This window comes from Gorilla gorilla, chromosome X (genome assembly GCF_029281585.2).
Source record: "Gorilla gorilla gorilla isolate KB3781 chromosome X, NHGRI_mGorGor1-v2.1_pri, whole genome shotgun sequence".
NCBI lineage: Eukaryota > Metazoa > Chordata > Mammalia > Primates > Hominidae > Gorilla > Gorilla gorilla.
Genome location: NC_073247.2, coordinates 98442169 through 98469792, shown reverse-complemented (window position 1 = coordinate 98469792; position 27624 = coordinate 98442169). Strand labels below are relative to the sequence as shown.

Here is a 27624-nt window from a genome sequence, read left to right as displayed (position 1 = left end):
TACATGCTACAATATGGATGAACCTTAAAAACATTATTCCAAGTAAAATAAGTCAGACACAAGAGGTCAGGTATTGTATGATTCCATTTACATGAAATATCCAGAATAGGTAAATCCATACAGAGAGTACAATGTAATAGTAGATTAGTGGTTTCCAGGTTCTTTGCGGATGCAGAGAAATGGGCATCCTAATGGGTACAGGATTTCTTCATGGAGTGATAAAATATTTCTGGAATTTGATAATAAGTTATTAGGACTAGAATTAGATAATGATAGTAGTTGTATAATTCTGTAAATATACTAAAACCACTGAACTGTACACTTCAAAAGAGTGAATTTTATGGTATGTGAATTTTACCTCAATAAAACTCATAAAATTTTCACTTTGGACACTACAGAACGTCCAAACCTTTCCATAAGGGCACAAGTATTTATTACTTGAGTTCAATGCGTGAACTAGGTTCACTGTATATACTGATCATATCCATGACTGTGATGTTAATATCTGAGTACAGGATCATAGAAAATTAGGATTTAGAAAAAATAATGGTGATTATTTCTGAGTGCCTTACACTAATATGTCCAGTGTAAAGTAGAATCCATTAAATGTGGGAGATATTTAATGAGCCCAACTCTATGTGAAACTGTATGCTTATTAAACTGGCTTTAAAAAAGTAAACAGAAACAAAATAATAAGAGTATATATGTATACCATGACAGTGCAGAATTACTATTATTTTGATTTTTAGATACATATATACTCTAAAGAGGTAGATACTCAAAATCAATATATGCTGTAAATTAACTTTGAAATCTGGCATTGTATTAAGCAAATTACTATTGAATATTTTGTCATGTTCCAGTTAATTCATGAAGGAATACTTCTTAAATGATAGCGTATACCAATAATTACTTATTGTAAACTCCGTTTATGAACACAATCTCTCAACTAACATAGATATGACAAAAGTATCCTCAAAGGTTTTAGAAAATAAAATAAAATTCTATTATTTTTTGGCCCAGTTTAAGAACCATTGCCTATATTTTCCCATTCTGTTATTTTTTACCTGTTTGTACTTAACCTGCAAGGATAACATGTGTGTCTTGGAAGATACTGCAAATCAATTTGCAAATACCTTGAAGGGAAGAGTATGCTGGATAACACCCTGCATGGCTTCCTAAAGATTGAGTCTTGTCAGGCGAATCTAATCTCCTGTGACAGAATGACAGCCTGGGAGATAGAGGGGAAGCAATAGATATAATTTATTTTGACTTTACTAAGGTTTTTGAGACCATTCTAAACAATTGGCTCATCAATATATTGTGAAAATCCAGTCAGATCACACACGTGAAGAGAGTTCCCAGCAGGGGCACGAAGAGTGATCACCCATGAATAAATGTTAAGTTGAGGCAATGATACAAAAAAAGTATTTTCCAAATCCCAAAAGCAGGAAAAACATTTCTGTCAGTGTACTGAACATGGACAGAGGCACATTTTGATCACATGACACTAACCTAAAACTTCTAAGGAAGGGTTCAGAACCTGAAGTGACATCACTAAGTGAAAGATTTTGTAAGGAATAAATAGTGTGGACTATGAGAGCAACAGATTCAGGAGAGTACCCATTAAGTAAAAACAATACAAACAGAAGATGGGACTAGACTAATGATGCTCAAGAATTATAATAATGAAGATTAGAATTCAAAGGCAATGTGATTATCTCAGATTCGTTCATTGTAACCAAGGCACAAAGAGAGGATACTTGTTTGAAATCACTTGTTTTGAACCACACAAAACTGTAGCAGAGCTAGATATTTAGCATTAATGTACAAAAAACCAGAAACATTAAATGAGAATAACATGTAGGAACCAAGACAACATATTCAACACTGATTAGATCTTCTCAAAAGTGAAGTTCTGCCCTATGATTTGATAATAGCATAGTTGGGGACAGGAGGAAGGTGGAGGACTAGGAAGATCAGAATGATTACGCGTTGGCTAATAAGATCTATAAGGATAGATCACATCATTTCAAATTATTAATTGTGAGGAAGAGATAACATTAGACCAAACTCTGAGGTGGCTTCATACAAACTGACCTTAATGTTACTGACAAAACAAGAAATGTAATTCACTAGATGAGGTATTAGGAATAGACATAATAAACAATTCCCCAGTAGTGAGAGTTGCTTACTCCTGGAATGAGTTATAGAAGGGTACTGAAAAAACAATAGTTCCTTCTGGCTTACTTTTTAAGGGGTCATAAGCACAGAAGAAAGATGGGTAGAGTAGTAAAAGTTGAAAATTCTATCAGAAAAAAAAAACCCTCTCAAAACAGTTCTTGGTATCAGGAGCTAATAAAAACAGCATGCCTCGCTTGATTCCCTAGAAACATCTTGCTCCATATCTAATGAGGTGTTTGGATAACATAAAGAAAGAAGGCAATCTTGGGATTTTCTAATTCAACTTTGCAAGTTAATCAACCATATACACTTTGATTCTCTCCACTATAAACTATATTTTCCAAAAGGTAAAGTACTCAACATCTGCTCCATGGAAGCAAAACTGACACAAAAGTCAGAAAAAGCAGGGACTCAGAGGATAAAGATTTACGTGGTTATAATCGTGGGTTTTCCAGAGAACATCACTGAGCATAGTTCTTCCTGAAATAAGCAATGCAGTTAAAAATACTCCATTTATTTCTACAAGTAAATGGGCAACCCTGGAAGTCTTTGTTATAGTTTAAAAATAGATTCTGCCACTGTATAACTATATTTCTAATTTGACAGCTACAATTATAATCATTCAAGCATCTATTTCCCACAAACTCTCTACAGCCATAACCTTTAGTGATTAATTATAAAGCTCCATGAGAAATAGTACACAGACTAATTTCCTAAAACAATAAAAAACAGAATTTCTCATTTGGAGCTAAATGAAACATGAACACGTTGTTATTCATGCTGAAATCCTGATGCAGAGTCATGGTGCAGCCATTATGGAAACTATTAAACAAACCTCAAATCAAAGAAACTATAGGTCTGCCTTCAAAGAGAAAATTCGGTTCTTGCATAAGAATATTCTAACTCCTATATTTGCTTTTTTTCCTTTAAAGCTTAATGATACTGACTCTATTTTCATACTATCCTGTCTCTGCTCTTGTTGAATCACCCAAAAATATCAACTAAAGCAAAATAGAAGATGTAAGAACTCCCAGCAGGAAAACTGTTTTTCACACACATTCAAACATCTCAACTAAATACAGCCTTCCAGTATTTTTAGGTCAGTGTCCCGCTTATTTCAGGATGTGTCAATAAATTTGGAAATTTCCTTAGGTCGTGAAGTATGTGCTCTCTGACAATGCTGGTTGGTTTTTTTGTGAAGAGCAAAATGCACAATGGTTGGTCTCATACCCTCTAGGAAGATAGTACTTTGCTGTACATTTCTCTGTTTAGTTCAATTGTGAAAACATGATATTTTAATCCGTATTTTGATAAAGCCTTTCACAAATAAAAGCTAGTACCTCCACAATTAAATGGCAAGAATCAATGGGTAATGGGGGGCTAGAATAAAAAGTTACAAGGAATATGCTGAGAAAATAAAATATGATCTTTTTTAAAATGACAAGATAGATAAACATATTAACACCAGCAGAAAAATTTTAATTGAATACTTGGCATGTTTTTATATCCGTCATATTTTGCCTTCAGAGGATTTAGCCGCTAATTACAATGATGAAATTAAATAGCAATCCTGCCACAATAAGGCATTTAAAACAGAGTGTGCTCCCTCTTAAATTGAAAAACAAACTCATTTTTAAAATTTTCTGGCTACACAAACCTTGTGAAAATGGCTTATAAGAACCAAAAATTGTCCTTTCTCAAGTAAAATGTTCATATGACCAAAAATACATTCAACAAAGAGAGACCATTCATTTATATTTATAATAGTGTCTTATAAAAACAAATGCCACTCATAAGGGAGAAAACAGGAAAGGTAACATGCACTCAGCTTGATTTCAGAGCAGGGCTCTAAATCACTGAGTTTACACTTAAAACAATATAAAATTCTAAATCATATTTAATAATTTATAATATTTGTGGATCTAACTAGGTTTTTAATTTTTGTGGGTACATGGTAAGTATATATATGGATTACATGAGATATTTTGATACAGATATACAAAACATAATAATCACATCAGGGTAAATGGGGTATCTATCACCTCAAGCATTCACCGTTTGTGTTATCCACAAAGCATACAATCCAATTACATTCTTTTAGCTATATTTAAATGTGCAACTAAATTATTTTTGACTATAGTATCCCTGTTGTGCTAGCACATACTAGGTTTTATTCATTCTTTCTATTTTTGTACCCGTTAACCCTCCCCACATCACCTCCCCACCTCACCCCCCACTACCCTTCTGAGCCACCTTCTACTCTCTATCTCCATGTATTCACTCATTTTAATTTTTAGCTCCCACAAATAAGTGAGAATATGCAAAGTTTGTCTTTCCGTGCCTGGCTTACTTCACTTAACATATTAACCTCCAGTTCCATCAATGTTGTTGCAAATGACAGGATCTTGTTATATTTTTATGGCTGAACACTACTTCACTATATATATATTACATATATATAATATATATATAATATATATAATATATATTACATATATATAATATATATATAATATATATAATATATATTACATATATATAATATATATATAATATATATAATATATATTACATATATATAATATATATAATATATAACATATATATAATATATATAATATATATTACATATATATAATATATATATAATATATAATATATATAATATATATATAATATATAATATATATATTATATATATATATACACTCACATGTATTTTAATACCTATATGTATTTTAATACATATGTATGTATTTTATGGCTTGATTAATTGGACAGTTTCAGAACTTCAAGTGAAATATTTGTTATCTATATCTTACTTAATTGAAGAGAAAAAAGATGATACCAAGAAAGAAAATCTATCAGAGATGTAGTGAAAACAGCAATTCCCAGAGTAGATCTTGAGGTCAGATCAGGTCTAATCTGAAGTATGGTAACTATTTTGTCAACAAAATATTAGTCAAGCCAAATTAAGGACAATCTCCTTTATCAGCTGCATCTCTATCTCTAGGTTTATTGATTGAGATTCAATATAAAGGAAAGAAATTAGACTATGTAGCTTAAACTATACTAGAAAATTGATTCAAACATTAGAAGCATAATGTTATGGTGGAAAGATCAAGGAACTATGAATCAGTGCCAGATCTCTCACTACCTAGCTGTGTGATTACTGGCCAATTTCTCATGCTTCAAACATCATCTGTAGTATGAGGGGTTGGGATTTAATTATCTGAAGTTACTTAGGACTCTAAATTTTAATTTTAGAAATCTTTGTCAATAAGATTGTAATCAACAGGTGCTTTATAGTTAACCTAAAAATGTAATTGATCAAAACTTTCTAGTAATCAAACATAAAATTTCCTCAAGCCATGTCCTCAACTCTTACCCAACTCCTAGAAATGTCCTGAGGTCTCTGAGAATCACTATTTGAAAATGACTGTCCAGGGGAATAGTACAGTGTGTTTATTTTATGAAGGCTTGTTTTATTTTAGTCATTGATCTATGTAATCACCGAGGCCATTATGTACAGATTAGTGGGGGGGGGGGGGGGCTTTATTTCTTGGTCTCTTCCGCACTGGACAAAGTCTTGATGATATACTCCTTGGTCTGGAGGCACTCAACACAATTGAGACAATCTGTTTAATACTTCATTCAAAGCTATGCACTTTTTTTTCTGATGTCCAATTTCACCTCCTTCAAAGAACAGTTCAAATGCTACATCCTACAATTGAATCTTTTTTATTATCTTAGAAGTAATTTTTTCTTTCTCTATATTGTCACAGTTCTTCTTGTTGCTTTTATCACATTCCATGTCAGAGTATAGTCATTTATATATTGATTCATTTTTATCTCCTCTTCTACCTAAATCATAAGCATTTGAAATACAGTGATTTTTTTGTCTTCTCTCCTCAGACTACCAACATATTGTCTTTATAACTGTTGGAATATTGTACATTGTGGAGCCTAATATATATGAAATTGAATTTTGTTGAGAATCATATTCAAGAATTACTCTAATCCCTCATGGAGTGGTTTAGAAATAGTCACTAGCCACACTGCTTATTTCATTTATGTACTTGACCTTCATGGAATGTCTATTATTTGCTAGTCACTTCAAATATACAACTGGAATTCTTTACAACAAAATTGAAAATAACTGCATTTTATCATAATGTAAATCTTACTTCTATGTCACCACATAAATGATGGAAACATTCAATGTGTATCCTTCAGGATACCTCACAGCCCACTCAATTGAATATTTACCAAATTGACTGCTTTTCTTTTGCCTGATTAGATCTAGTACTTATTTTGTGAACAAAGTTTTAATGTTTCTCCAAGATCTAGCTTTCCTTTGGATTAAATTTCCCAGTCCTACTTGCACCATGAGCATTCAGAAAGAACATTCCCATAACTAATAATCAGACCATAAATGCTATGAACCCTGATCTCCCTTGTTGAAATGATCTACTTCTGTCGCTTCTTGGAAGGAACTAAAGCAGATAAAAGTTGGAAACAGAGAAATCAAGCCCAGTCTTTGGTCTCAGTTTATATGGTGAGATAGGTGACCCAAAGGGCAACAAAGACACACTAGTCCCCAGATTACCAAAAATTTTCAGATCTAAAATGCTTGAAATACATTTTCATTTACAAATGATCATTTATGAAATTGTAGTAGTTTCACTTTCCAGTAGAGCAGGGATTTCATTTATTCAGACTTCGAAATGCTTCAGAAACTTCATTTAAATCTATATAATAATTATTATTATAATACTACAAGTCAGCTTCACTTCATTACATCAAGATAAGGATAATTAGATTGTAATCTCTGCATGGCCAAGGGCAATGACTTCTGTCACTCAATTTCTATTGCACCAAGTTTAACTCATACACAGATGGAATCTATACTTTATTTTATCACAATGATAGATATTCAGAATTAGGCCAGATTATATCTAGCCAGGAAAATTATTAACTATTTAGCAAGTTTAAAATTAGGTGCCAGTATAGCTCTCAAATATGATAGCTTATTACAAAGGAGACACATTAAAAACTTTGTAGAAAATCTTTTTCCAGAAACTGGTATTCCTGAGACAAACATGAAAGAAATTACTGTGTGAACTCTCACTAATTTTTATTGGTACAAAACACTGCTTTATAACAACATTAGATTATAAGAGGCTTCCTTTAGAATACTGGTCACTTTTGAGTTACTTTAAGATTTGAAAGCCGGTATGAGTTAACTGGCATTAGGATTAGGAAACTGATAATTTTCTCACTGTATCTTCATTTTAACATTTTTTATTCCAGGGGTTTGATAAAGTCAAATTCTCATTACAAACGAACATTGAAGAGGGAGCATAATGTGGGAAAAGCAAACACTTTGGATTTAACTAGACACAAGCCTCAAACTTAGGTCTGCAATTTACTAGTTTTGTGATTATGGGCAAGGCTGAACCTTTGTGCTTCTGTTTCCTGATCTATAAAATGGGAGTATTGAAAGTACCTTGTTCTCAAGATTTAGGTAAAAATTAAATGAGTTATTATGTGAGATACTTAGCACATAGTAACTAGTAACTATTCTTACTGTTGCTATTATTATTGTTTAGTGTTAATTTTATTCTTATCTATGTGTTGTTTTCAGTTTCCAAGAACCCAGTAAAATATGAATTTTCCATTGATTCCCCAGAAAATTGCATCCAGGCTATGTAGAAAAAAGTTACTGTCAGCACTGGTTGAAGAGCAATTCTCATCTTGTATTTCACCATGAAAATTGTAATTTTACATGAGGTGATCTACACTGTCCTGAAGTCAGAGTAGTTTCTCATACTGATTTCATTCAATAATTTCCCTCTTTAATTGCTCTTCCCACTTCCCTGCAAAATAAAGCCCCACCATGCTTGAATTTCCAGGAGCCTAGAAAAAGAGATGTAAAGCTGCTGCCAATTTACCTATCACATTATATTGAATTTAACTGCAGAGTTCGCTTGGAAATCTCTGGATCCTAAAACCATCTTTAATTGCCTTTTTTTTTTTTTTTTTTTTTTTTTTTTTTTACTTAAAATGTTTGGGAGACAGGGCCGAGATGATGAACTAGAAGCAGTTCATGTGCACTGCTCTCATGGAGAAGAAAGCAAAGGGCTAGAGACCACTGCCGTGCAGGCCAATCAACAGAGAAATCATGTCGGGATCCATCAAGGCAGCAGGCAGAAACAGAGGACAGAGAGGAACAAAGCTGGCCACCAACCTGTTAGGTATCAGCATCTTAAAAAATATTGGCTGGGCGCAGTGGCTCACACGTGTAATCCCAGCACTTTGGGAGGCTGAGGCAGGTGGATCACCTGAGGTAAGGAGTTCGAGACTAGGCTGGCCAACATGGTGAAACCCCTTCTCTACTAAAAGTACACAAATTAGCCAGGCGTGGTGGTGGGTACCTGTAATCTCAGCTACTTGGGAGGCTGAGACAGGGAGAATTGCTTGAACCCAGGAGGCAGAGGTTGTAGTGAGCCAAGATCGTGCCACTGCACTCCAGCCTGGGTGATAGAGTGAGACTCTGTCTCATAAAAAAAAAAAAAAAAAGGATTTTATATCCTGCCAAACTAAGCTTCATAAGCGAAGGAGAAATAAGATCCTTTTCAGACAAGCAAATATTTGCTGAGGGAATTCATTACTAAATGGAAAAACATTTCATGTTCTTGAATAGGAAGAATCAATATTGTTAAAATAACCAGGAGGAACTCCCAAACATGGAAAGGGTGAGTGAATGAGAGCCCCCAGGGAGGTTCATGGTCCCCACAGGGACCTGTGCAAGACTGGGAATGGGGAGTGACCCTGCTCCCCCGCACCCTTCCACCACGCTTTTAGACTGAGGCAAAGAGCCACCTGAAGGTTTTGTGGGGGCAACTCCCAAGTCCAAGGGGACCTCCACAAGTCTTGGACCCTGGGACAAACCAGCACAGGTGCCACAGCCCTAATAGAGGCCACAGTTGCAATGCCAGGGAGCATTAACATTGCTCCACCACTGCTTTTCAGCCAGGGCTCAGCGCCAGCTTCTGGCCCAGCAGTCCTGCTTTGACCCAAACTTGGCTACCACCACCCGACTCTGCCACTGGTAGCCAGTTGGGCAACAATTGCTAGAGCCTCCATATGTTCCTCTACTAATAGCATCTTTATCTAATAAAATTTCAGTCTTTTGATCATTTTTTAAAAAGAAAAAAGAATGAAAAGGAACAAACAAAATATCTGAGAAATGTGGAATTATGTAAACTCTCACAAGCACTTCACACGAAGATTTTCCCCAAGACACATAATCATCAGATTCTACAAAGCTGACATGTAAGAAAAAATGGTAAAGGCAGCTAGAGAAAAAGGGCAGGCCACCTACATAAGGAAGCCCATCAGAATAACAGCAAACCTCTCAGCAGAAACCCTACAAGCCAGAAGAGGTTGGGGGCCTATATTCAACACTGTTACAGAAAGGAAATTCCAACCAAGAATTTCATACCCGTAGCCGGGCGCAGTGGTTCACACCTATAATCCCAGCACTTTGAGATGCCAAGGCAGGTGGATCACCTGAGATCAGGAGTTCGAGACTAGTCTGGCCAACAAGGTGAAACCCCTTCTCTACTAAAAATACAAAAATTAGCCAGGCGTGATGGTGGGTGCCTGTAATCTTAGCTACTTGGGAGGCTGAGACAGGGAGAATTGCTTGAACCCAGGAGGTGGAGGTTGTAGAGAGCCGAGATTGTGCCACTGCACTCCAGCCTGAGCGATAGAGTGAGACTCTGTCTCACAAAAAAAAAAAAAAAAAAGAATTTCATATCTGGCCAAACTAAGCTTCATAAGTGAAGGAGAAATAAGATCCTTTCCAGACAAGCAAATGCTGAGGCAATTCATTACCAAGTGGAAAAACATTTCCTGTTCTTGGATAGGAAGAATAATATTGTTAAAATGGCCAAACTGCCCAAAGCAATTTCCAGATTCAATGCTATTACTGTCAATCTATCAATGATATTCTTCACATATCTAGAGAAAACTATTCTAAAATTCATATGGAACCAAAAAAGACCCCAAATACCCAAAGCAATCCTAAGCAAAAAGAACAAAGCTGAAGGCATCACATTACCTGCCTTCGAATTATATTACACGGATACAGTAAACAAAACCGCATACTACAGGTACAAAACAAACACTAGACCAATGTTACAGAATAGCTAACCCAGAAATAAAGTCACAGACCTGCAACCATCTGATCTTTAATAAAGCTGACAAAAACAAGCAATGGAAAAGGATACCCTATTCAATAAATGGTGCTGGGATAACTGGCTAGCTGTATGCAGAAGACTGAAATTGGACCCGTTCTTTACAGCATATACAAAAATCAACTCAAAGTGGATTAAATTCCTAAATATAAAACCTCAAATTGTAAAAACCTTTGGAGATAACCTAGGAAATACCATTTTGGACACAGGAATTGGCAAAGATTTCATGAAGAAGATGCCAAAAGCAATTGCAGCAAAAGTAAAACGTGAGAAATGGGACCTTATTAAAGTAAAGAGCTTCTGCACAGCAAAAGAAACTATCAACAGAGTAAGAAGGCAACCTAGAGAATGGGAGAAAATATACATCTGACAAAGGTCTAATATCAAGAATCTTCAAGGAACTGAAACAAATGTGCAAGCAAAAAACAACCCTGTTCAAATGTGGGCAAAGTACATGAACAGACACTTTTCTAAAGAAGACATACATGTGACCAAGAAGCATATGAAAAAAGCTCAACACCATTGATTATTAGAGAAATGCAAATCAAAACCACAATAAGATACCATCTCACACCAGTCAGAATGGCTATTACTATGAAGTCAAAAAATAGAGATTCTGGCAAGGTTGTAGAGAAAGGGGAATGTTTATACATTGCTGATGGAAGTGTAAATTAGTTCAACCATTAGGGAAAGCAGTATGGTGATTCCTCAAAGAACTAAAAACAGAAGTACTCTTTGACCCAACCATCCCACTACTGGGTATACACCCAAAGGAATATAAATTGTTCTACCATGAAGACACGCGCATGTGTTCGTTGCGGCACTATTCACAATAGCAAAGACATGGAATCAACCTGAATCAATGAGAAAGTGGATAAAGAAAATGTGGGAAATGTGCACCATGGAATACTATGCAGCAATAAAAAGCAATGAGATCATTTCCTTTGCAGGAACATGGATGGAGTGAGGCCATTATCCATAGCAAACTAATGCCAGAACATAAAATCAAATACTGCATTTTCTCACTTATAAGTGGGAGCTAAATGATGAGAACATATGAACAGAAAAAAGGGAACAACAGGCGCTGGCGCCTACTTGAGGGAGAAGGGTGGGAGGAGGGAGAAGTTCAGAAAAGAAATAAAACTGTCGGTACTATCTTTAGTATCCAAGCGGCAAAATAATCAGTATGTACACCAAACCCCCAAATCATGTTTTTACCTATTTAACAAACCTGAACATGTACTCCTAAACCTAAAATAAAATTAAATATTTCTTAAATCTTTCCTTTATTTATGTGTCCATCCTTCCATCATCCATTGATCCATCCATTTATCTATCCATCCATCTTTCCATCCGTCCATCCATCCATTCATGTATGTTGATAGTTATAATCCCACCTACCTTCCAAAAGGATCTGAAGGGTCTTATGATCAAGGCCAAGGTACAATGATCACGGGGTAAAAGAAAGAAACAAGTAACATGAGAGGAGAGGACTTTCCACTCTACAAGTCACCTCTGTTTTCTTTTCCTTTCATCCATCTTTTCTTCTTTGCCTGCTCCCTGTTCTACCTCTTTTCATTAGTCCCTGTTGATAATGCCTGGAGTCAGCCAGCACTTTCCTTTAGCTAAGGAAGTGGTACTCCAGCTGAAAAGACTTCAGCCCAGCCAACCTGGACTGTCAGCATTGCCTTTCAGTGGTAAATTATTTAGAATAGGATGGAGTAAGAAACCTGAGGTGATGCTGGAGTGGACCAGTCTTTGTCAGGCAGAGAGCACAATGGCTAGCACTATAGGAATTATAATACAATTCTACCACAGCAAAACAGTGAAGATAACTAAATGTTTCCAAAATGAGATTATGACTTGTAACTGTTTTCTAATTTCAGTGTACAAATGTTAGCAATAGAGCCAATCATCCCTCTTGAGTATCTTTATAACCAAAGTAGACTTATTATTCTCTCCTCCATCCTCATCCCACCTCTCTCCTGCCCCACAATAAAACAGTAAGAGTCATCGGTCTGGGATTCTGGAAGACACTCACCTGTGTTAGAATTAAGATCATCAGGCTCTGATTCAGTCCCATTTTGGCTTCCACTTCCCTGAAGAGTGTTCATAGCCATAAGCTTCATCTTCTGCAGTTTCATCGCCTCAGCCATTGCTGCAGCTGTTATACCTAAAAGCAGAATTATTCCATTCCATTTATTTATATTAATAATTTCAACTTTTATTTTAGATCTGGGGGTACAAGTGCAGGGTTTTCCATGAAAATATTGCATGATACTGAGGTTTGAGCTACGGATGATCCTTTGTAAAATGGGGATCATTTCTTAATGTAATTGAAAGCTGGATAAATTTATTTAACAGAGCTATGCTACATAGCACAAACCAAAATTAACTTGAATTTGTTAATATTTTTAACAATGTAACTTTCAATTCTTATAATTCCTTCATGCTACAATGAATAGTTTATAAATTTAGAAAAATATATATTAAATATATATCTGATCCCCAATTTGAAACACAAATAAAACAAAGATAGTAAAATGCAAATAGTTTAAAAAATTCCAAGACTCTTGCTAATGTATTCTTTTGTCTGCTAAGAGTTTTGGAAAGTTATTTTGGACAGAATTCACTATGTAGTAAATTCCATCTAAAACAACATTGTCAGTGGGAGCACTCTGAAATTCTAAAAGAAACCCCTTTGAGTGTGTATCCTCATTAGTGCATATCTAAAGGAACCCTTTTCTAGTGCATATCCTTGCTGGCACTTTTATAAAGGATAGGCTGCCTAGCCTATGAGGATCAGCTTAGCAGGGAGGGCGAGAAGAAGGAAAAGACTTCAGGTATTCTTTCTACCTTTTTATCTGCCTCATACTTATACACTGAGGGACCAAATGAATGAAAATATGGCATGCCACCTATATAGCCAGCGTCTGTAGTATAGTTATAATCTTTTGTATTAATAAAAGTCAGATATTAAAATAAAGCTCCCAGCATAATAGTATAAAGAGGTGGGGTGTGGGGTAATGGCATAGATTAAAAAGTGAATAGGCAAGTTTGAAATTATTTCTCCTAGGAAGTCTATATCAGACAGCAACACAACCATATATAAGGAAACAAGTACTAAAAGTACCAGAACAATCCATACTCCAACGATGTCCTCCAAAAAGTCTAGTGAATTCAACTTAATTATTTTTAGATAATGTCCCTAATCATCTACTGGTACACTGCTACCATGGGCCAAAAAGAAAAATCTGGTAGATTTTGAAGGATTATTTCAGAATTCAGTAAAATTCATCCTACCATAAAAACGTGATTCAAGGAAAAGAAGGCAAATATTGGTTTTTCAAAAAAAAAAAAAACATAACTGTCATTAGAAGATCCTGATTCTAAGAGGTAAGGTGAATCCTTATCAAATATGTAAGCTGAGGTAAATACAGCCTAAACCGTCTAACTGTGTGTTTGGTAGAATAACTAAGGTTCTATTTTGCCGTTCTGTACTCCTTATGATGCATAGAAAACTCGTAATGAAGCAAACTTTTCATCACATTAGATTGTCTCTAAATCATCGCAAAGAAAAAATCTGAAGGGAAATTTCCTTAGTATCTAAACTGATGATATACATTTGTACATTATCTTGATGGCCAAAGAGATTTTCTTGCCACATCTAGTTTAGCTTTATAAAATTCCAGTCCCCCAAATAACCCATTCAGCTCCCAAAGGGTATGTCTAGACAGAAAATATGATGGCAATGATTTAAACAAATGGACATTGCTTAGGATCACCATGACTGAGTGCCTCATAATCAAAACTGTATCAATAAGTTTCCAGAATTTACACTGGCTCCTCAGAACTGAATCCTGGCTATGATAATTACTGAATTAATAGGTATTTTATTATTTGTAGGGTAAATAATGGATTTCAGTGAACAATATATGCTTCCTAACTCTGAAAACTAAAGGTATACAAATATCTAAACCCTCTCACAGATAAAGAAAATTCATGGTAAAATGTTTGTCTCCTATGATGATATTAAGAGAATTAATGAGCCAGACTCCCCACATATTTTTGATTCGTACAAAAGATTTAGAAGCTAGTTTAATTCTTCAGTTTGCAGATGAGGAAACTGAGTCTCGGATTGAACCATTATAGGTCGGTTATTTAGGTGAAGATATGGAGCAGAAGACCAAGTTTAATGATGGAACCTAGATGTATTTGTTAAAGTCCTAAAGTAGCTCACACATGAGTTAAAAAAAAATCTCTAAAGGATACGATCCCCTTACCACATATGGTCATACATTTTTTGTTGTCTTTTATATAGCTCCTTACACTTTATTCAAAGTTTAGAGGTATAGCCTATATAACATATATTTTGTATTGCCTCATGGTGCAGAAAAAATTTATTTGATTTTTTATTTTATTTTTAAAAAACTACAGAGGTACAGTTGAGATACAAAAATCTGTACATATATAATGTGTGCAACTTGATGAGCTTGGAGCTAAGTATATACCCATGAAACCATCACCATAATTTATACCATAATTGCAGTGACTTTAAGCTTATGAAACTCTTAAATCCTATTTGTTTAGTCTTCAGTACAGCACCTGAATATCTGTGTCTTCAGATAAAACTATAGTCAAGGATAGGAAAGCAGTGGAAAAGATGTTTTGGTTCATATGAATTTTTCATAGCAATTTGGCCTTTTATTCAACTGTTCAATTAAATTCTTATCCTCAGGAAGCTTCTCAGTGTAACACTGATAGATTTAGAATAGCAGTTTAGCACCTGGCCACAAGTTCTCAAAATGCAGGTCTGGAATGATACATAAAAAGGGCAATACATAAAGCTGATTCGGGAGTTACTTAGTTAAATTTTACTTGGGAACCAAAATTTCAACTTGCACCAGACAACTAGAAAATAGTAAGTTAGATGAAAATGAAAAGATGCATTTAAAAGTGAAAGTGCTACAATATAGGTAAAAAGTCACACATACACCTAGAAGTATAAAAGTTGTCCTTTTCAGTCACTGAATCTGAAAATAACACATTTACATTATGTTCAAATTACATATATTTAAATCATTGAAATTGGTTTGGAAAGGCAGAGATTCAATGTTACTGGGAAAACATTCACATTTTGCACTTACCGATAACTGAGCATTTACTTCTGTATCCTCAATGCCTTCTATTCTTGTTCACTTAATTTCATTATTGCCTCAATGTCTAGTCACTGTAATTATTGACCAAGTCATAATGTATAGCCCTTATGGTACTCTACACTCTTCTTTTTATAATTTAAACATATTTATTAAGTTATTTGATTTGTTATTTTCTTTTTTAAAAACTACTTTACTGAGGTATGATTCAGATACAAAAAGCTGTAAATATATAATGCATAAACTTGATGAGTTTGGACATACGTATATATCCATGAGACCATTACCATAGTCTATACCATAAACCTCCATAAGTTTCTGCCTGTCCACTTTATATATTATTGTTGTTGTTTGTGTGATAAAAACATGTAACATAAGACCTACCCTCTTAGCAAAGTTTTCAGTATACAATACAGTATTGTTAACTATAGACACCATGCTGTACAGTAGATCTCTAGGACTTATTCATCTTGTACATCTGAAACTTTGCTCATCTCAACTAATAGCACCCTGTTTCCTCTTCTCCTCAGTGCACGGCAACCACCATTCTAATCTCTGCTTCCATGAGTTTGACTATTTTAGATTCATCATATAAGTGGTGTCATGGTGTTTGTCCCTCTGTCTGACTTATTTCGTTTAGCATATCATGCTTCAGGTTTATTCATGTTGTCACAGATGGGAGGATTTCATTCTTTGTAAAAGCTGAATAAAATTCCATTGTATATAATATATAAATACCAGGTTTTTCAAATCCATTCATCCATTGTTGGTCATTTAGGGTTTTTAATATATTGGCTATTGTTAATAAAGCAGCAATGAACATGGGAGTGCAGATATTTCTTTGAGATTATGATTTTACCTCTTATATATATTCAGAAGTGGGATCGTTGGATGGTATGATAGTTCTATTTTTAATTTTTTGAGAAACCAACATACTGTTTTCCATACTGGCTAAACCAGTTTACATTCTCACCAATATAATTGTGCAAACGTTCTCTTAATCCACATTTTCACCAATATTTCTTATATATATTTTTAAAAATAATAGTCCTATTAACAAGTGTGAGGTGATATCTCATTATGGTTTTGATTTGCATTTCCCTGATGATTAGTGATGTTAAACATGTTTTTTCATATACCTGTTGGTCATTTGTATGTCTTATTTCAAGAAAAAAATATTTTCAGCTCTGTTGCCTATATATTTATTTATTTATTTAAATATATTTAGGATGTATAAGTGTCAGTTTCATACATCCGTATATTGCATAGAGATAAGGTCTGGGCTTTTAGCATTTATTTTTTGTTATTGAGTTGCAGGATATCCTTATATATTTTGTATACTAACCCTTTGTTATATATATTATTTGAAAACATATTCCTCCATTCCGTAGGTTGCCCTTTCACTCTGTTGATTGCTTTCTTTGCTGTGTAGAAGCTTTTTAGTTTGATATAGTACCACTTCATGTTTGCTTGTGTTACCCATGCTTTTGGTGTCATATCCAAGAAATCATTGCCAAGACCAATATCAAGAAATTTTTTCCCTATGTTTTCTTCTATCAGTTTTGTCATGTCAGGTCTTATATTTAACTCCATTTTTTTAAATAAAAGTATATATTTAAGGGTTACCAGTGTAGTTTTATGGATATATTGTGTATTGGTGAACTCTGAATTTTTAGTGTAACAATCATCCGAACAGTTTGTATTGTACCCATTAAGTAATTTCTCAATCCTCACCCCCTACCTGCCCTCCCACCCTTCTGAATCTCCAATGACTATAACTTTACACTCTATGCGCACGTATACATGTCATTTAGCTCCCACTTATAAGTGAGAACATGCAGTGTTTGAATTTTCATTTCTGACTTGTTGCACTTAAAGTAATGGCCTCCAGTTCTACGCATGTTGCTGCAAAAGACATGTCATTCTTTCTTACAGCTAAATAATATCCCATGGTGTATGTGTAAACCATATTTTATTTCTTTTTTAAACTTTTTATTTCAGGCTTGGGGGTACATGAGAAAGTCTGTTAAACAGATAAACACATGTCATGGGGGTTTGTTGTACATATTATTACATCACCCAGGTATCAATCACAGTACCCAATAGTTATCTTTTTTGCTCATATCCTCCACCACCCTCTCCCCTAAAGTAGACCTCAGTGTCTGCTGTTCCCTTCTTTGTGTTCATAAGTTCCTATCATTTAGCTCTCACTTAGAAGTGAAAACATGCAGTATTTGGTTTTCTGTTCCTGCCTTAGTTTGTTAAGGATGATAGCCTCCAGTTTCATCTATTTTCCCCAAAAAGGCATGATCTTTTTCCTTTTTGTGGCTGCATAATATTCCGTAGGGTATATATACCACATTTTCTTTATCCAGTCCGTCACTGATGGACATTTAAGTTGATTCCATGTCTTTAGCATTGTGAACAGTGCTGCAATGAACATTTGCATGCATGTGCCTTTCTGGTAGAATGCTTTATATTCTTCTGGGTATATACCCAGTAATAGCATTGCTGGGTCAAATGGTAGTTTTGCTTTTAGCTCTTTGAGGAATCCCCATACTGCTTTCTACAAAGATTGAAATAATTCACACTCCCATCAACAGTGTATAAGTGTTCCCTCTTCTTTGTAACCTTGTCAGCATATGTTAATTTTTTTTCTTTTTCATGATACCCATTTTGATTTGCATTTTAATTTTGATTTGCATTTTTATAATGATCAGTGATATAGAGTTGTTTTTTCATATGCTTGTTTGCTGCATGTATGTCTTCTTTTGAAAAGTGTCTGTTCATGTCCTTTGCCCACTTTTTAGAGGGGTTGTTTTTATCTTGTAAATTTGTTTAAGTCCCTTATAGATGCTGGATATTAGAATTTTGTCACATGCATAGTTTGCAAATATTTTCTCCTGTTCTGTAAGTTGTCTGTTTACTCTGTTGATAGGTTCTTTTGCTGTGCAGAAGCTTTGAAGTTTAATTAGATCTCATTTGTTAATGTTTGCTTTTGTTCTGCTTGCTTTTGATGTCTTTGTCATGAAATCTTTGCCCATTCCTAGGTCCAGGATGGTATTGCCTAGGTTGTCTTCCAGGGTTTTTATAGTTTTTGGTTATACATTTAAGTCATTAATCCATATTGAGTTAATTTTTGTATATGCTTTAAGGAAGGGGTCCAGCTTCAATCTGCTCCATATGGCTAGCCCAGTTATCTCAGCACCATTTATGAAATAGGGAGTGTTTTCCCCATTGCTTGTTTTTGTCAGCTATGTCAAAGAGCAGATGGTCATAGATATTCACTGTTATTTCTGCACTCTCTATTTTGTTCCATTGGTCTATGCACCTGTTTTTGTACCAGTGCCACACTGTTTTGGTCACTGTAGCCTTGTAGTATAGTTTGAAGTCAGGTAATGTGATTTCTACAGCTTTGTTCTTTTTGCTTAGAATCTCCTTGGCTATTCCAGCTCTTTTTTGGTTCCATATAAATTTATTTTTTTCTAGTTCTGTGAAGAATGTTGTTGGTAGTTTGATAGGAATAGTGTTAAATTTGTACATTGCTTTGTGCAGTCTAGCCATTTTAATTATGTTGATTCTTCCTATCCATGGGCAAGGAATGTTTTTCCATCCATTTGTGTCTTCTCTGATTTATTTGAACAGTGTTTTGTAGTTCTCATTGCAGAGATCTTCCAACTCCCTAGTTAGCTGTATTCCTAGGTATTTTAATTTCTTGTGACAATTATAAGTGGGATTGTCTTTCTGACTTGGCTCTCAGTTTGGCTGTTGTTGGTGTATAGGAACTCTAGTAATTTTTGTACATTGATTTTGTATCCTGCAATTTTGCTGAAGTTATGTGTCAGCTGAAGGGGCTTTGGGGACAAAACTATGGGGTTTTCTAGATATAGAATCATATCGTTCACAAACAGAGATCGTTTGACTTCCTCTCTTCCTATTCAGATGCCCTTTTTTCTTTCCTTTGCCTGATTGCTCTGGCTAGGACTTCCAATACTATGTTGAATAGATGTGATGAAAGAGGGCATCCTTGTCTTGTTCCAGTTTTCAAGGAGAATGCTTCCAGCTTTTGCACGTTCAGTATAATGTTTACTGTGGGTTTGTCATAGAAGGTTCTTATTATTTTGAGGTATGTTCCTTCAAAGCCTACTTCATTGAGAGTTCTTAACATACAGAGGTGTTGAATTTTATCAAAAACCTTTTCTACGTCTATAGAGATAATCATTTAGTTTTTGTCTTTAGTTCCGTTTATGTGATGAATGAACACATTTATTGATTCATGTTTTCATGAACACATTTATTGATTTTTGTATGTTGAACCAAACTTGCATCCTGGGGATGAAGCCTACTTGATTATGGTGGATTAGCTTTTTGATGTGTTGCAAGATTTGGTTTGCAAATATTTTTGTGGAGGTTTTTTTTTGCATCAATACTCATCAAGGATATTCACCTGAAGTTTTCTTTTTTTGTTGTGTGTCTGCCAGGTTTTGGTTTCAGGATGATGACGGTCTCTTAGAATAAGTTGGGGAGGAGTCCCTCCTCTTCAGTTGTTTGAAATAATTTCAGTAGAAATTGTGTGAGCTCTTCTTTGTACATCTGGTAGAATGTGGCTGTGATTCCATCAGGTCCTGGGCTTTTTTTGGTTGGTAGGCTTATTACTGATTCAATTTCAGAGCTCGTTATTGGTCTGTTCTGGGAATCAATTTCTTCCAGGCTCAGCCTTGGGAGGTTGTATGTGTCCAGGAATTTATCCATATCTTCTAGGTTTTCTAGTTTGTGTGTGTAGAAATGTTTGTAGTAGCTTCTGATGGTTGTTTTGATTTCTGTGGGGTCAGTAGTATCATTCCCTTCCTCATTTCTAATTGTGTTTATTTGGATCTTCTCTCTTTCTTTCTTAATTAGTCTAGCTAGTGGCCTATTTTATTTTATTTTTTTCAAAAAAAAAAAACAATTCCTGGATTCACTGATCTTTTGAATGGCTTTTATGGGCCTCAGTTCCCTTCAGTTCAGTTCTGATTTTTGTTATTTCTCATCTTTTGCTAGTTTTGGGGTTGATCAGTTCTTGCTTCTCTAATTCATTCTGTTGTGAAATTAGATTGTTAATTTGAAATCTCCCTAACTTTTTTATGTGGGCATTTAGTGCTATGAATTTCCCTCTTAACACTGCCTTCTATGTGTCCCAGAGATTCTGGTATGTTGCATCTTTGTTCTCATTATTTTTAAAGAACTTATTGATTTGTGTCTTAATTTCATTATTTACCACAAATCTTTCAGGAGCATGTTGATTAATTTTCATATAATTGTATGTTTTTTAGAGATTTTCATTGTGTTGATTTCTATTTTTATTGAGCTGTGGCCTGAAAAGGTGTTTGGAATGATTTTGGTTCTTTTCCGTTTGTTGGGGATTGTTTTATGTTCAATTATTTAATTGATTTTAGAGTATGTGCCATGTGGCAATGAGAATAATGAATATTCTGTTGTTTTAGGGTGAAGAATTCTGTGAAGGTCTATCAGATCCATTTGGTCCAATGCTGAGTTTATGTCCTCAATATCTTTGTTCATTTTCTTCCTCAATGATCTATCTAATGCTGTCAGTGGAGTGTTGAAGTCTCCCACTCTTATTCTGTGGGGGTCTATGTCTCTTTGTATGTCTCTAAGAGCTTGCTTTCTGAATCTGGATGTTCCTGTGTTGGGTGCATATATATTTAGGATAGTTAGCTCTTCTTGTTGAATTGAACACTTTACCATTATGTAATGCTCTTCCTTGTCTTTTTTTTAATCTTTATTGGTTGGAAATCTGTTTTTCTGAAATTAGAGTTGCAACTCCTGTTTTTTTCTGTTTTCCATTTGCTTGATAGATTTTTCTACATCCTTTTATTTTGAGCCTATGAGTGTCATGACGTGAGGTGGATCTCTCGAAGACAGAATACTATGGGGTCCTGCTTTTTTATCCAGCTTACCACTATGTACCTTTTAAATGGGGCATTTAGCCCATTTACATTCAAGGTTAGTATTGATATGTGTGGATTTGATATTGTCATTATGCTGTTAGCTGGTAACTATGTTGGCTTGTTTGTGTGATTGCTTTACAGTGACACTGGTCTGTGTGTTTAAGTGTGTTTTTGTCTTAGCTGGTAGTGATCTTTCCTTTCTATATTTAGTGGTCCTTTCAAGATCCCTTGTAAGACACTTCTAGTGGTAATAAAGTCCCTCAAAATTTGCTTATTTGAAGAGGATCTTATTTCTCCTTCACTTAGGAAGCTACATTTGGCTGGATATGAAATTATTGGTTGAAGATTTTTTTCTTTAAGAATGTTGAATAAATATAGGCCCCCAATCTCTTAAGACTTGTAGGATTTCAGTTGAGAGGTCTGCTGTTAGCCTGATGGGAATCCCTTTGTAGGTTACCCGCCCTTTTTCCTCGGGTGTGTTGAACATTCTTTCTTTCATTTCAATCTTGGAAAATCAGATGGTTATGTGTCTTGGGGAGTATCTTCTTGTATAGAATCTTGCAGAAGTTCTCTGTATTTGCTGAATTTGACTGTTGGCCTCTCTAGCAAGGTTGGGAAGTTTTCATGAACAATCTTCTGAAATATATTTTCCAAGTTGTTTGCTTCTCCCCTTCCCTTTCAGGGGTGCCAATGATTCGTAGATTTTGCCTCTTTACATAATCCCATATTTCCTGGAGATTCTTGTCATTCATTTTTTATTTTTTTTTCTTTATTTTTGTCTGACTGTCTTATTTCAGAGAACCAGTCTTCAAGTTCCAGGATTCTTTTATCAACTTGGTTTATTCTGCTGCTAACACTTGTGACTGCATTGTGAAATTCTTCCATTGTGTTATTCAGCTCTGCCCAACACGTTAGGTTCTTCTTTACACTGACTGTTTTGTCCTTCAGCTCCTGTATCCCTTTATTGTGATTCATATATTCCTGGGATTGGGTTTTGCCATCCTCCTAAATCTCAATGATCTTTGTTCCTATCCATATTCTGAATTCTATTTCTGTTATTCCAGGCAGTTTTGCCTGGTTAAGAACTCTTGTTGGAGGGCTGGTGTGATCATTTGGAGAATATATGACACTCTGGCCATTTTAGTTATTAGAGTTCTTAGGCTGGTTCTTTCTCATCTCTGTGTGTGATTGTTCCTTTAATTGCAGTGTAAATTGAATACAGTCAATAGACTTATTTTTTGGATGTTTTCACCGGGCCAAGGCTTTGTGTAGAGTCTTTATTTGAAGCTGATTTTTTGTCTCTGGTTTCAGATGGGGAAATGTTAGTAAAGTATTGTTGGGGTTGAAGCTTTGGGATGTGATCCGGCAGGTGACACTTAGCCTTACTGGTCAGTTGGTAGACCCTTGCTTGGTTGTGTGCCTCCCCTGTTTCCTCACAGTTGCAGCTGTGTTCCCTCTCGTGCTCTGAAAGGGTAGCTTCCTCTCCCCCTTGAGTGCTTGCTATAGTTCATGACTTGGCACTCCTTAGCTGCCCACTGCAGTTCCTAGGCGATCTCAGTGTTTATGTTCCTTCCCCAGCTCAGAGGCAGCAGATGAAGAGATCTTGGTGGTTGTGGCCAAGGGTTATTTTGCTTGACTCTTGGGGGATCTACCGCAGAGAGAGATGCAGGTGTAAGCAATCACTCCATCCAGTAAGCCCAAGAGAGAAGGTTTGTGCTTTGGGCCCAAGCCAGGGGTTTACTGTCTGGTTATGAACCGTGAGAGGTGTGTGGGGCATGGAGGAGACTGACTGGCCCCTCCTTGTGTCTGTAGCTTGTTGGAGATGTGGATAAAGCACTTAGGGTCTTTGCTTCTTCATTAGTCTGGGGGTGGCAAGGACAGTTCCACAGCAGAGACAGCGGCAGAGAGGCTTTCAGTTGCCTTTGGAGGCTCTGTCCAGGGAGTTGCTGAGTTTGTACTGGCTCAATAGCTCTGGCGGGGGGTGGCTGGAAGCACAGGCTGGAGGGCCTGCCAGATGAGGAGATATGGGAACAGGCATGCATGTAACAATCTGGCCACTTTTCCTTAGGGCTGCTGCAGTATGCTTGGGGCCCGCTCCAGTCTCTAGTCACCTGGGATTTTCCAGAACTCAGAGGTGTCATCAGTGAAGGATGCAAAACAGCAAAGATGATAGCCTGTCCCTCCCTCTGGGAGATTTATCCCAGGGAGGTACAAACCTGTTGCTGTTCCAAAAGCACCTGTGGGAAGTGGCTGGAGACCGTAGTTGGGAGGTCCTTCTCAGTGAGGATAAATAGGATCAGGCACCCACTTAAAGCAGCAGTCTGACCATGTTTTGGTAGATCAGCTGTGCTATGCTTGGGGATCCCTTCTGCCCTGGGTCAGCTCAGAATCTTCAAAGCCTGATGGCTGGAAGTACTAAGGTGTCCCAGTAGCAAAGATGGTGGCCTGCCCCTCCACCAAGGAGCTCCTTCTTAGGGAGGTGCAATGCCACTCCTGGTAGCTGGCTGGAATTCCAAACCAGTGTGTCTTATATTGTGACGTGCCTTGGAAGTGGGGCCAGTGGGTCTTATATTGTGACGTGCCTTGGAAGTGGGGCCTGCAGGCTGTTGCTTCTCAGCCCCCTGGATTCAGCCTCTTTCCTAGGGGTATGTACCATAGTCTAACCTCCACTTTGCAGGGGCTGCAGCTACCTTTGCCAGTAAGCCCAAGTATTTAAGGCTCCAGGGTCTCCAACACATGCCTGAGCAGCTGCTCAGAGCTCCATGTAGCTCTGTCTGTCAGACTGAAGACTGAAGGCCCTGGTGGACTGGGTTCACAAGGACATCTCCTGACCTGAGTGCTGCAAAGATCTATGGGAGAAGTGTGGTTTCCCATGGTCGCTCATTCATTCACCACTTCCCTGGGCAAGGCTCCATGTTGCTCCCAGGTGGGCTGTTTTCCGGTCTTGCTTTTCTTCATTCTCTGTGGGTCAAGTTGTTTCCTGGATCAATTCCAATGTGAGTACCTGGATGTTACAGTTGAAGATGTTGTGTTTACTGGCAGTTTCCCTTCCTCTCTGTTCCTCTCTGTGAGAGCCACACACACTAGCTGCTTCTAGTTGGCCATCTTGGCCACTCATCGCTACCATATTTTCTTTATCCACTCATTCATTGATGGACATTTAGGTGGATTCCATATCTTTGCTATCGTGACTAGTGCTGCAATAAACATATAAGTGTAGGTATATTTTTGATATAATAATTCCTTTTCCTTTTGGTAGATACGCAGTTGTGGGACTGCTGGATTGAATGGTAGTTCTATTTTTAGTTCATTGAGAAATTTCCATACTGTTTCCATATAGATTGTACTAATTTACACACCCACTAACAGTGTATAAGCATTTCCTTTCTCCATATACTCACCAACATTTGTTATCTTTTTTTCCTTTTTAAAAATAGCCAGTCTGACTGGTATAAGATAATATCTCATTATGGTATTAATTTGAATTTGTCTGATGAATAGTGACATTAAGCATTTTTTCACATGCTTGTTTGCCATTTGTATGTCTTCTTTTCAAAAGTGTCTATTCATGTCCTTTACCCGCTTGTTAATGGGGTCTTTTTTTTATTTGTTGTTGAGTTAAGTTTCTTATAAATTATGACTATCAATCCCCTGTTGGATGCAGAGTTTGCAAATATTTTCTCCCACTCTGCCAGTGGTCTGTTCACTCTGTAGATTATTTCTTTTTCTGTGCCAAATTTTTTAGTTTAATTCCCATTTGTCTATTTCTGTTTTTATTGTTTGTGCTTTTGAGGACTTAGTCATGAATTAATTGCTTAGACAAATGTCCAGATGAGTTTTTCCTGGGTTTTCTTCTGATATTTTTATAATTTCAGGTGTTACATTTAACTCGTTAATCCATCTAGAGCTAGTTTTTTCATATGGTGAGAGACAGGGATCCAGTTTCATTCTTCTGCATATGGTAATCCAATGTTCCCAGCACCATTGAAGAGGGTGGCTGTCCGTTCCCCAGTGTATGTTTTTGTCAACTTTGTTAAACATCAGTTGGCTGTATGTATATGGCTTTATTTCTGGGATCTCTATTCTGTTCCACTGATCTCTGTGTCTGTTTTAACACCAATTTCTTGTTTTCGTTAGTGTACCTCTAATGTATAATTTGGGATCAGTATTGTGATGCCTCTGCCCTTGTTCTTTTTGCTTAGGATTGCCTTGGCTATTCAGGCTCCTTTTTGGTTCCACGTGAATTTTAGGAAAATGACATTGGTATTTTTTAAAATTTAACTTGTACTTTAGGTTTTGGGGTACATGTACAGGTTTAGTATGTAGGTAAATTTGTGTCATGAGGGTTTGTTATACAGATTATTTCATCACTCAGGTACTATGCCTAGTACCCATTAGTTACTTTTCCTGATCTGCTCCCTCCTCCCAAGCTCCACTCTCTGATAGGCCCCAGTATGTGTAGTTTCCCTCTATGTGTCCATGCGTTCTCATCATTTAGCTCCCACTTATAAGTGAGGATATGTGGTATTTGCTTTTCTGCTCCTGCATTAGTTTGCTAAGGATAATGGTCTGCAAATCCATCCACGTTCATACAAAGAACATGATTTTGTTCTTTTTTATGGCTGCATAGTATTCCATGGTGTATATATACCGCATTTTCTTTAATCAGTCTACCATTGGTGGAAATTTAGGTTGATTCTGTGTCTCTACCATTGTGAATAGTGCTGCAAATGTCTTTGGGTATAATAATACCATTCAACACAGCAATCCTCTAATGGGGATTGTTGAGTTGAATAGTATATTTTTTTAGGTCTTTGAGGAATAGCCACACTGTTTTCCATGATGGTTGAATTATCTTACACACCAACCAACAGTATATAAGTGTTCCTTTTTCTCTGAAAACTAACCAGCATCTGTTTTTTTTTTTTTTTTTGGCTTTTCAGTAATAGCCATTCTGACTCATGCTAGGTGGTATGTCATTGTGGTTTTGATTTGCATTTCTCTAATAATCAGTGATGTTGAGCTTTTTTTCATATGCTTCTTTTGCATGTGTGTCTTCTTTTGAAAAGTGTCTGTTCATGTCCTTTGCCCACTTTTTAATGGGGTTACTCAGTTTTTGTTGTTGTTGTTGTTGTAAATTTGTTTAAGTTTATTATAGATGCTGGATATTTGAACTTTGTCACAGGTACACTTTGAAAAAATTTTCTCCCATTCTGTAGGTTATGTGTTTACTCTGTTGATACTCTCTTTTGCTGTACAGAAGCTCTTAGTTTAATTAAATCTCATTTGTCAATTTTTGTTTTTGTTGCAATTGCTTTTGGTGTCTTTGTCATGAAATCTTTGCCCATTCCTTTGTCCAGAATGGTATTGCATAGGTTGTATTCTAGGGTTTTTATAGTTTGGGGTGTTACATTTAAAACTTTAATCCATATTGAGTTAATTTTTGTGTATGATGTAAGAATGGGGTATAGTGTCAATCTTCTGCATACAGCTTGCCAGTTATCCCAGCATCATTTATTGAATAGGCAGTTCTTTCCCCATTGCTTGTTTTTGTCAGTGTTGTCAAAGATCAGGTAGCTGTAGTCGTGTGGCCTTATTTCTGGGCTCTCTATTCAGTTTCATTGGTCTATGTGTCTGTTTTTGTACCAGAAGCATGCTGGTTTTGTTTTGTTTTGTTTGTTAGTTTGTTTATTTTGAGATGGAGTTTCACTCTTGCTGCCCAGGCTGCAATGCAATGGGGTGATCTCAGCTCACTGCAACCTCTGCCTCCCGGGTTCAAGTGCTTCTGCTGTCTCAGCTTTCTGAGTAGCTGGGATTACAGGCACCCGTCACTATGCCTGGCTCATTTTTGGTATTTTTAGTAGAGATGGGATTTCACCATGTTGGCCGGGCTGGTCTCGAACTCCTGACCTCAGGTGATCTGCCCACCTCAGCCTCCCAAAGTGTTGAGATTACAGGTGTGAGCCACCATGCCCAGCCTAGCATGCTGTTTTGGTTAATGTAGCCCTGTAATACAGTTTAAACTCAGGTAGCATGATCCCCCGAGCTTTGTTCCTTTTACTTAAAATTGCT

At 36.3% G+C, this 27624-nt stretch overlaps 1 protein-coding gene across 2 annotated transcripts in view; it reads right to left on the bottom strand.

Annotated features, from left to right (window-relative positions):
* DACH2 (dachshund family transcription factor 2) overlaps window positions 1-27624 on the bottom strand; it is a 675532-nt gene that overhangs the window by 170456 nt on the left and 477452 nt on the right. For both annotated transcript variants that reach the window (XM_055375960.1, XM_019018988.2), the window contains exon 4: window positions 12490-12621. In XM_055375960.1, the coding sequence (XP_055231935.1) occupies window positions 12490-12621 (132 nt within the window). The remainder of the gene's footprint in view (window positions 1-12489; window positions 12622-27624) is intronic.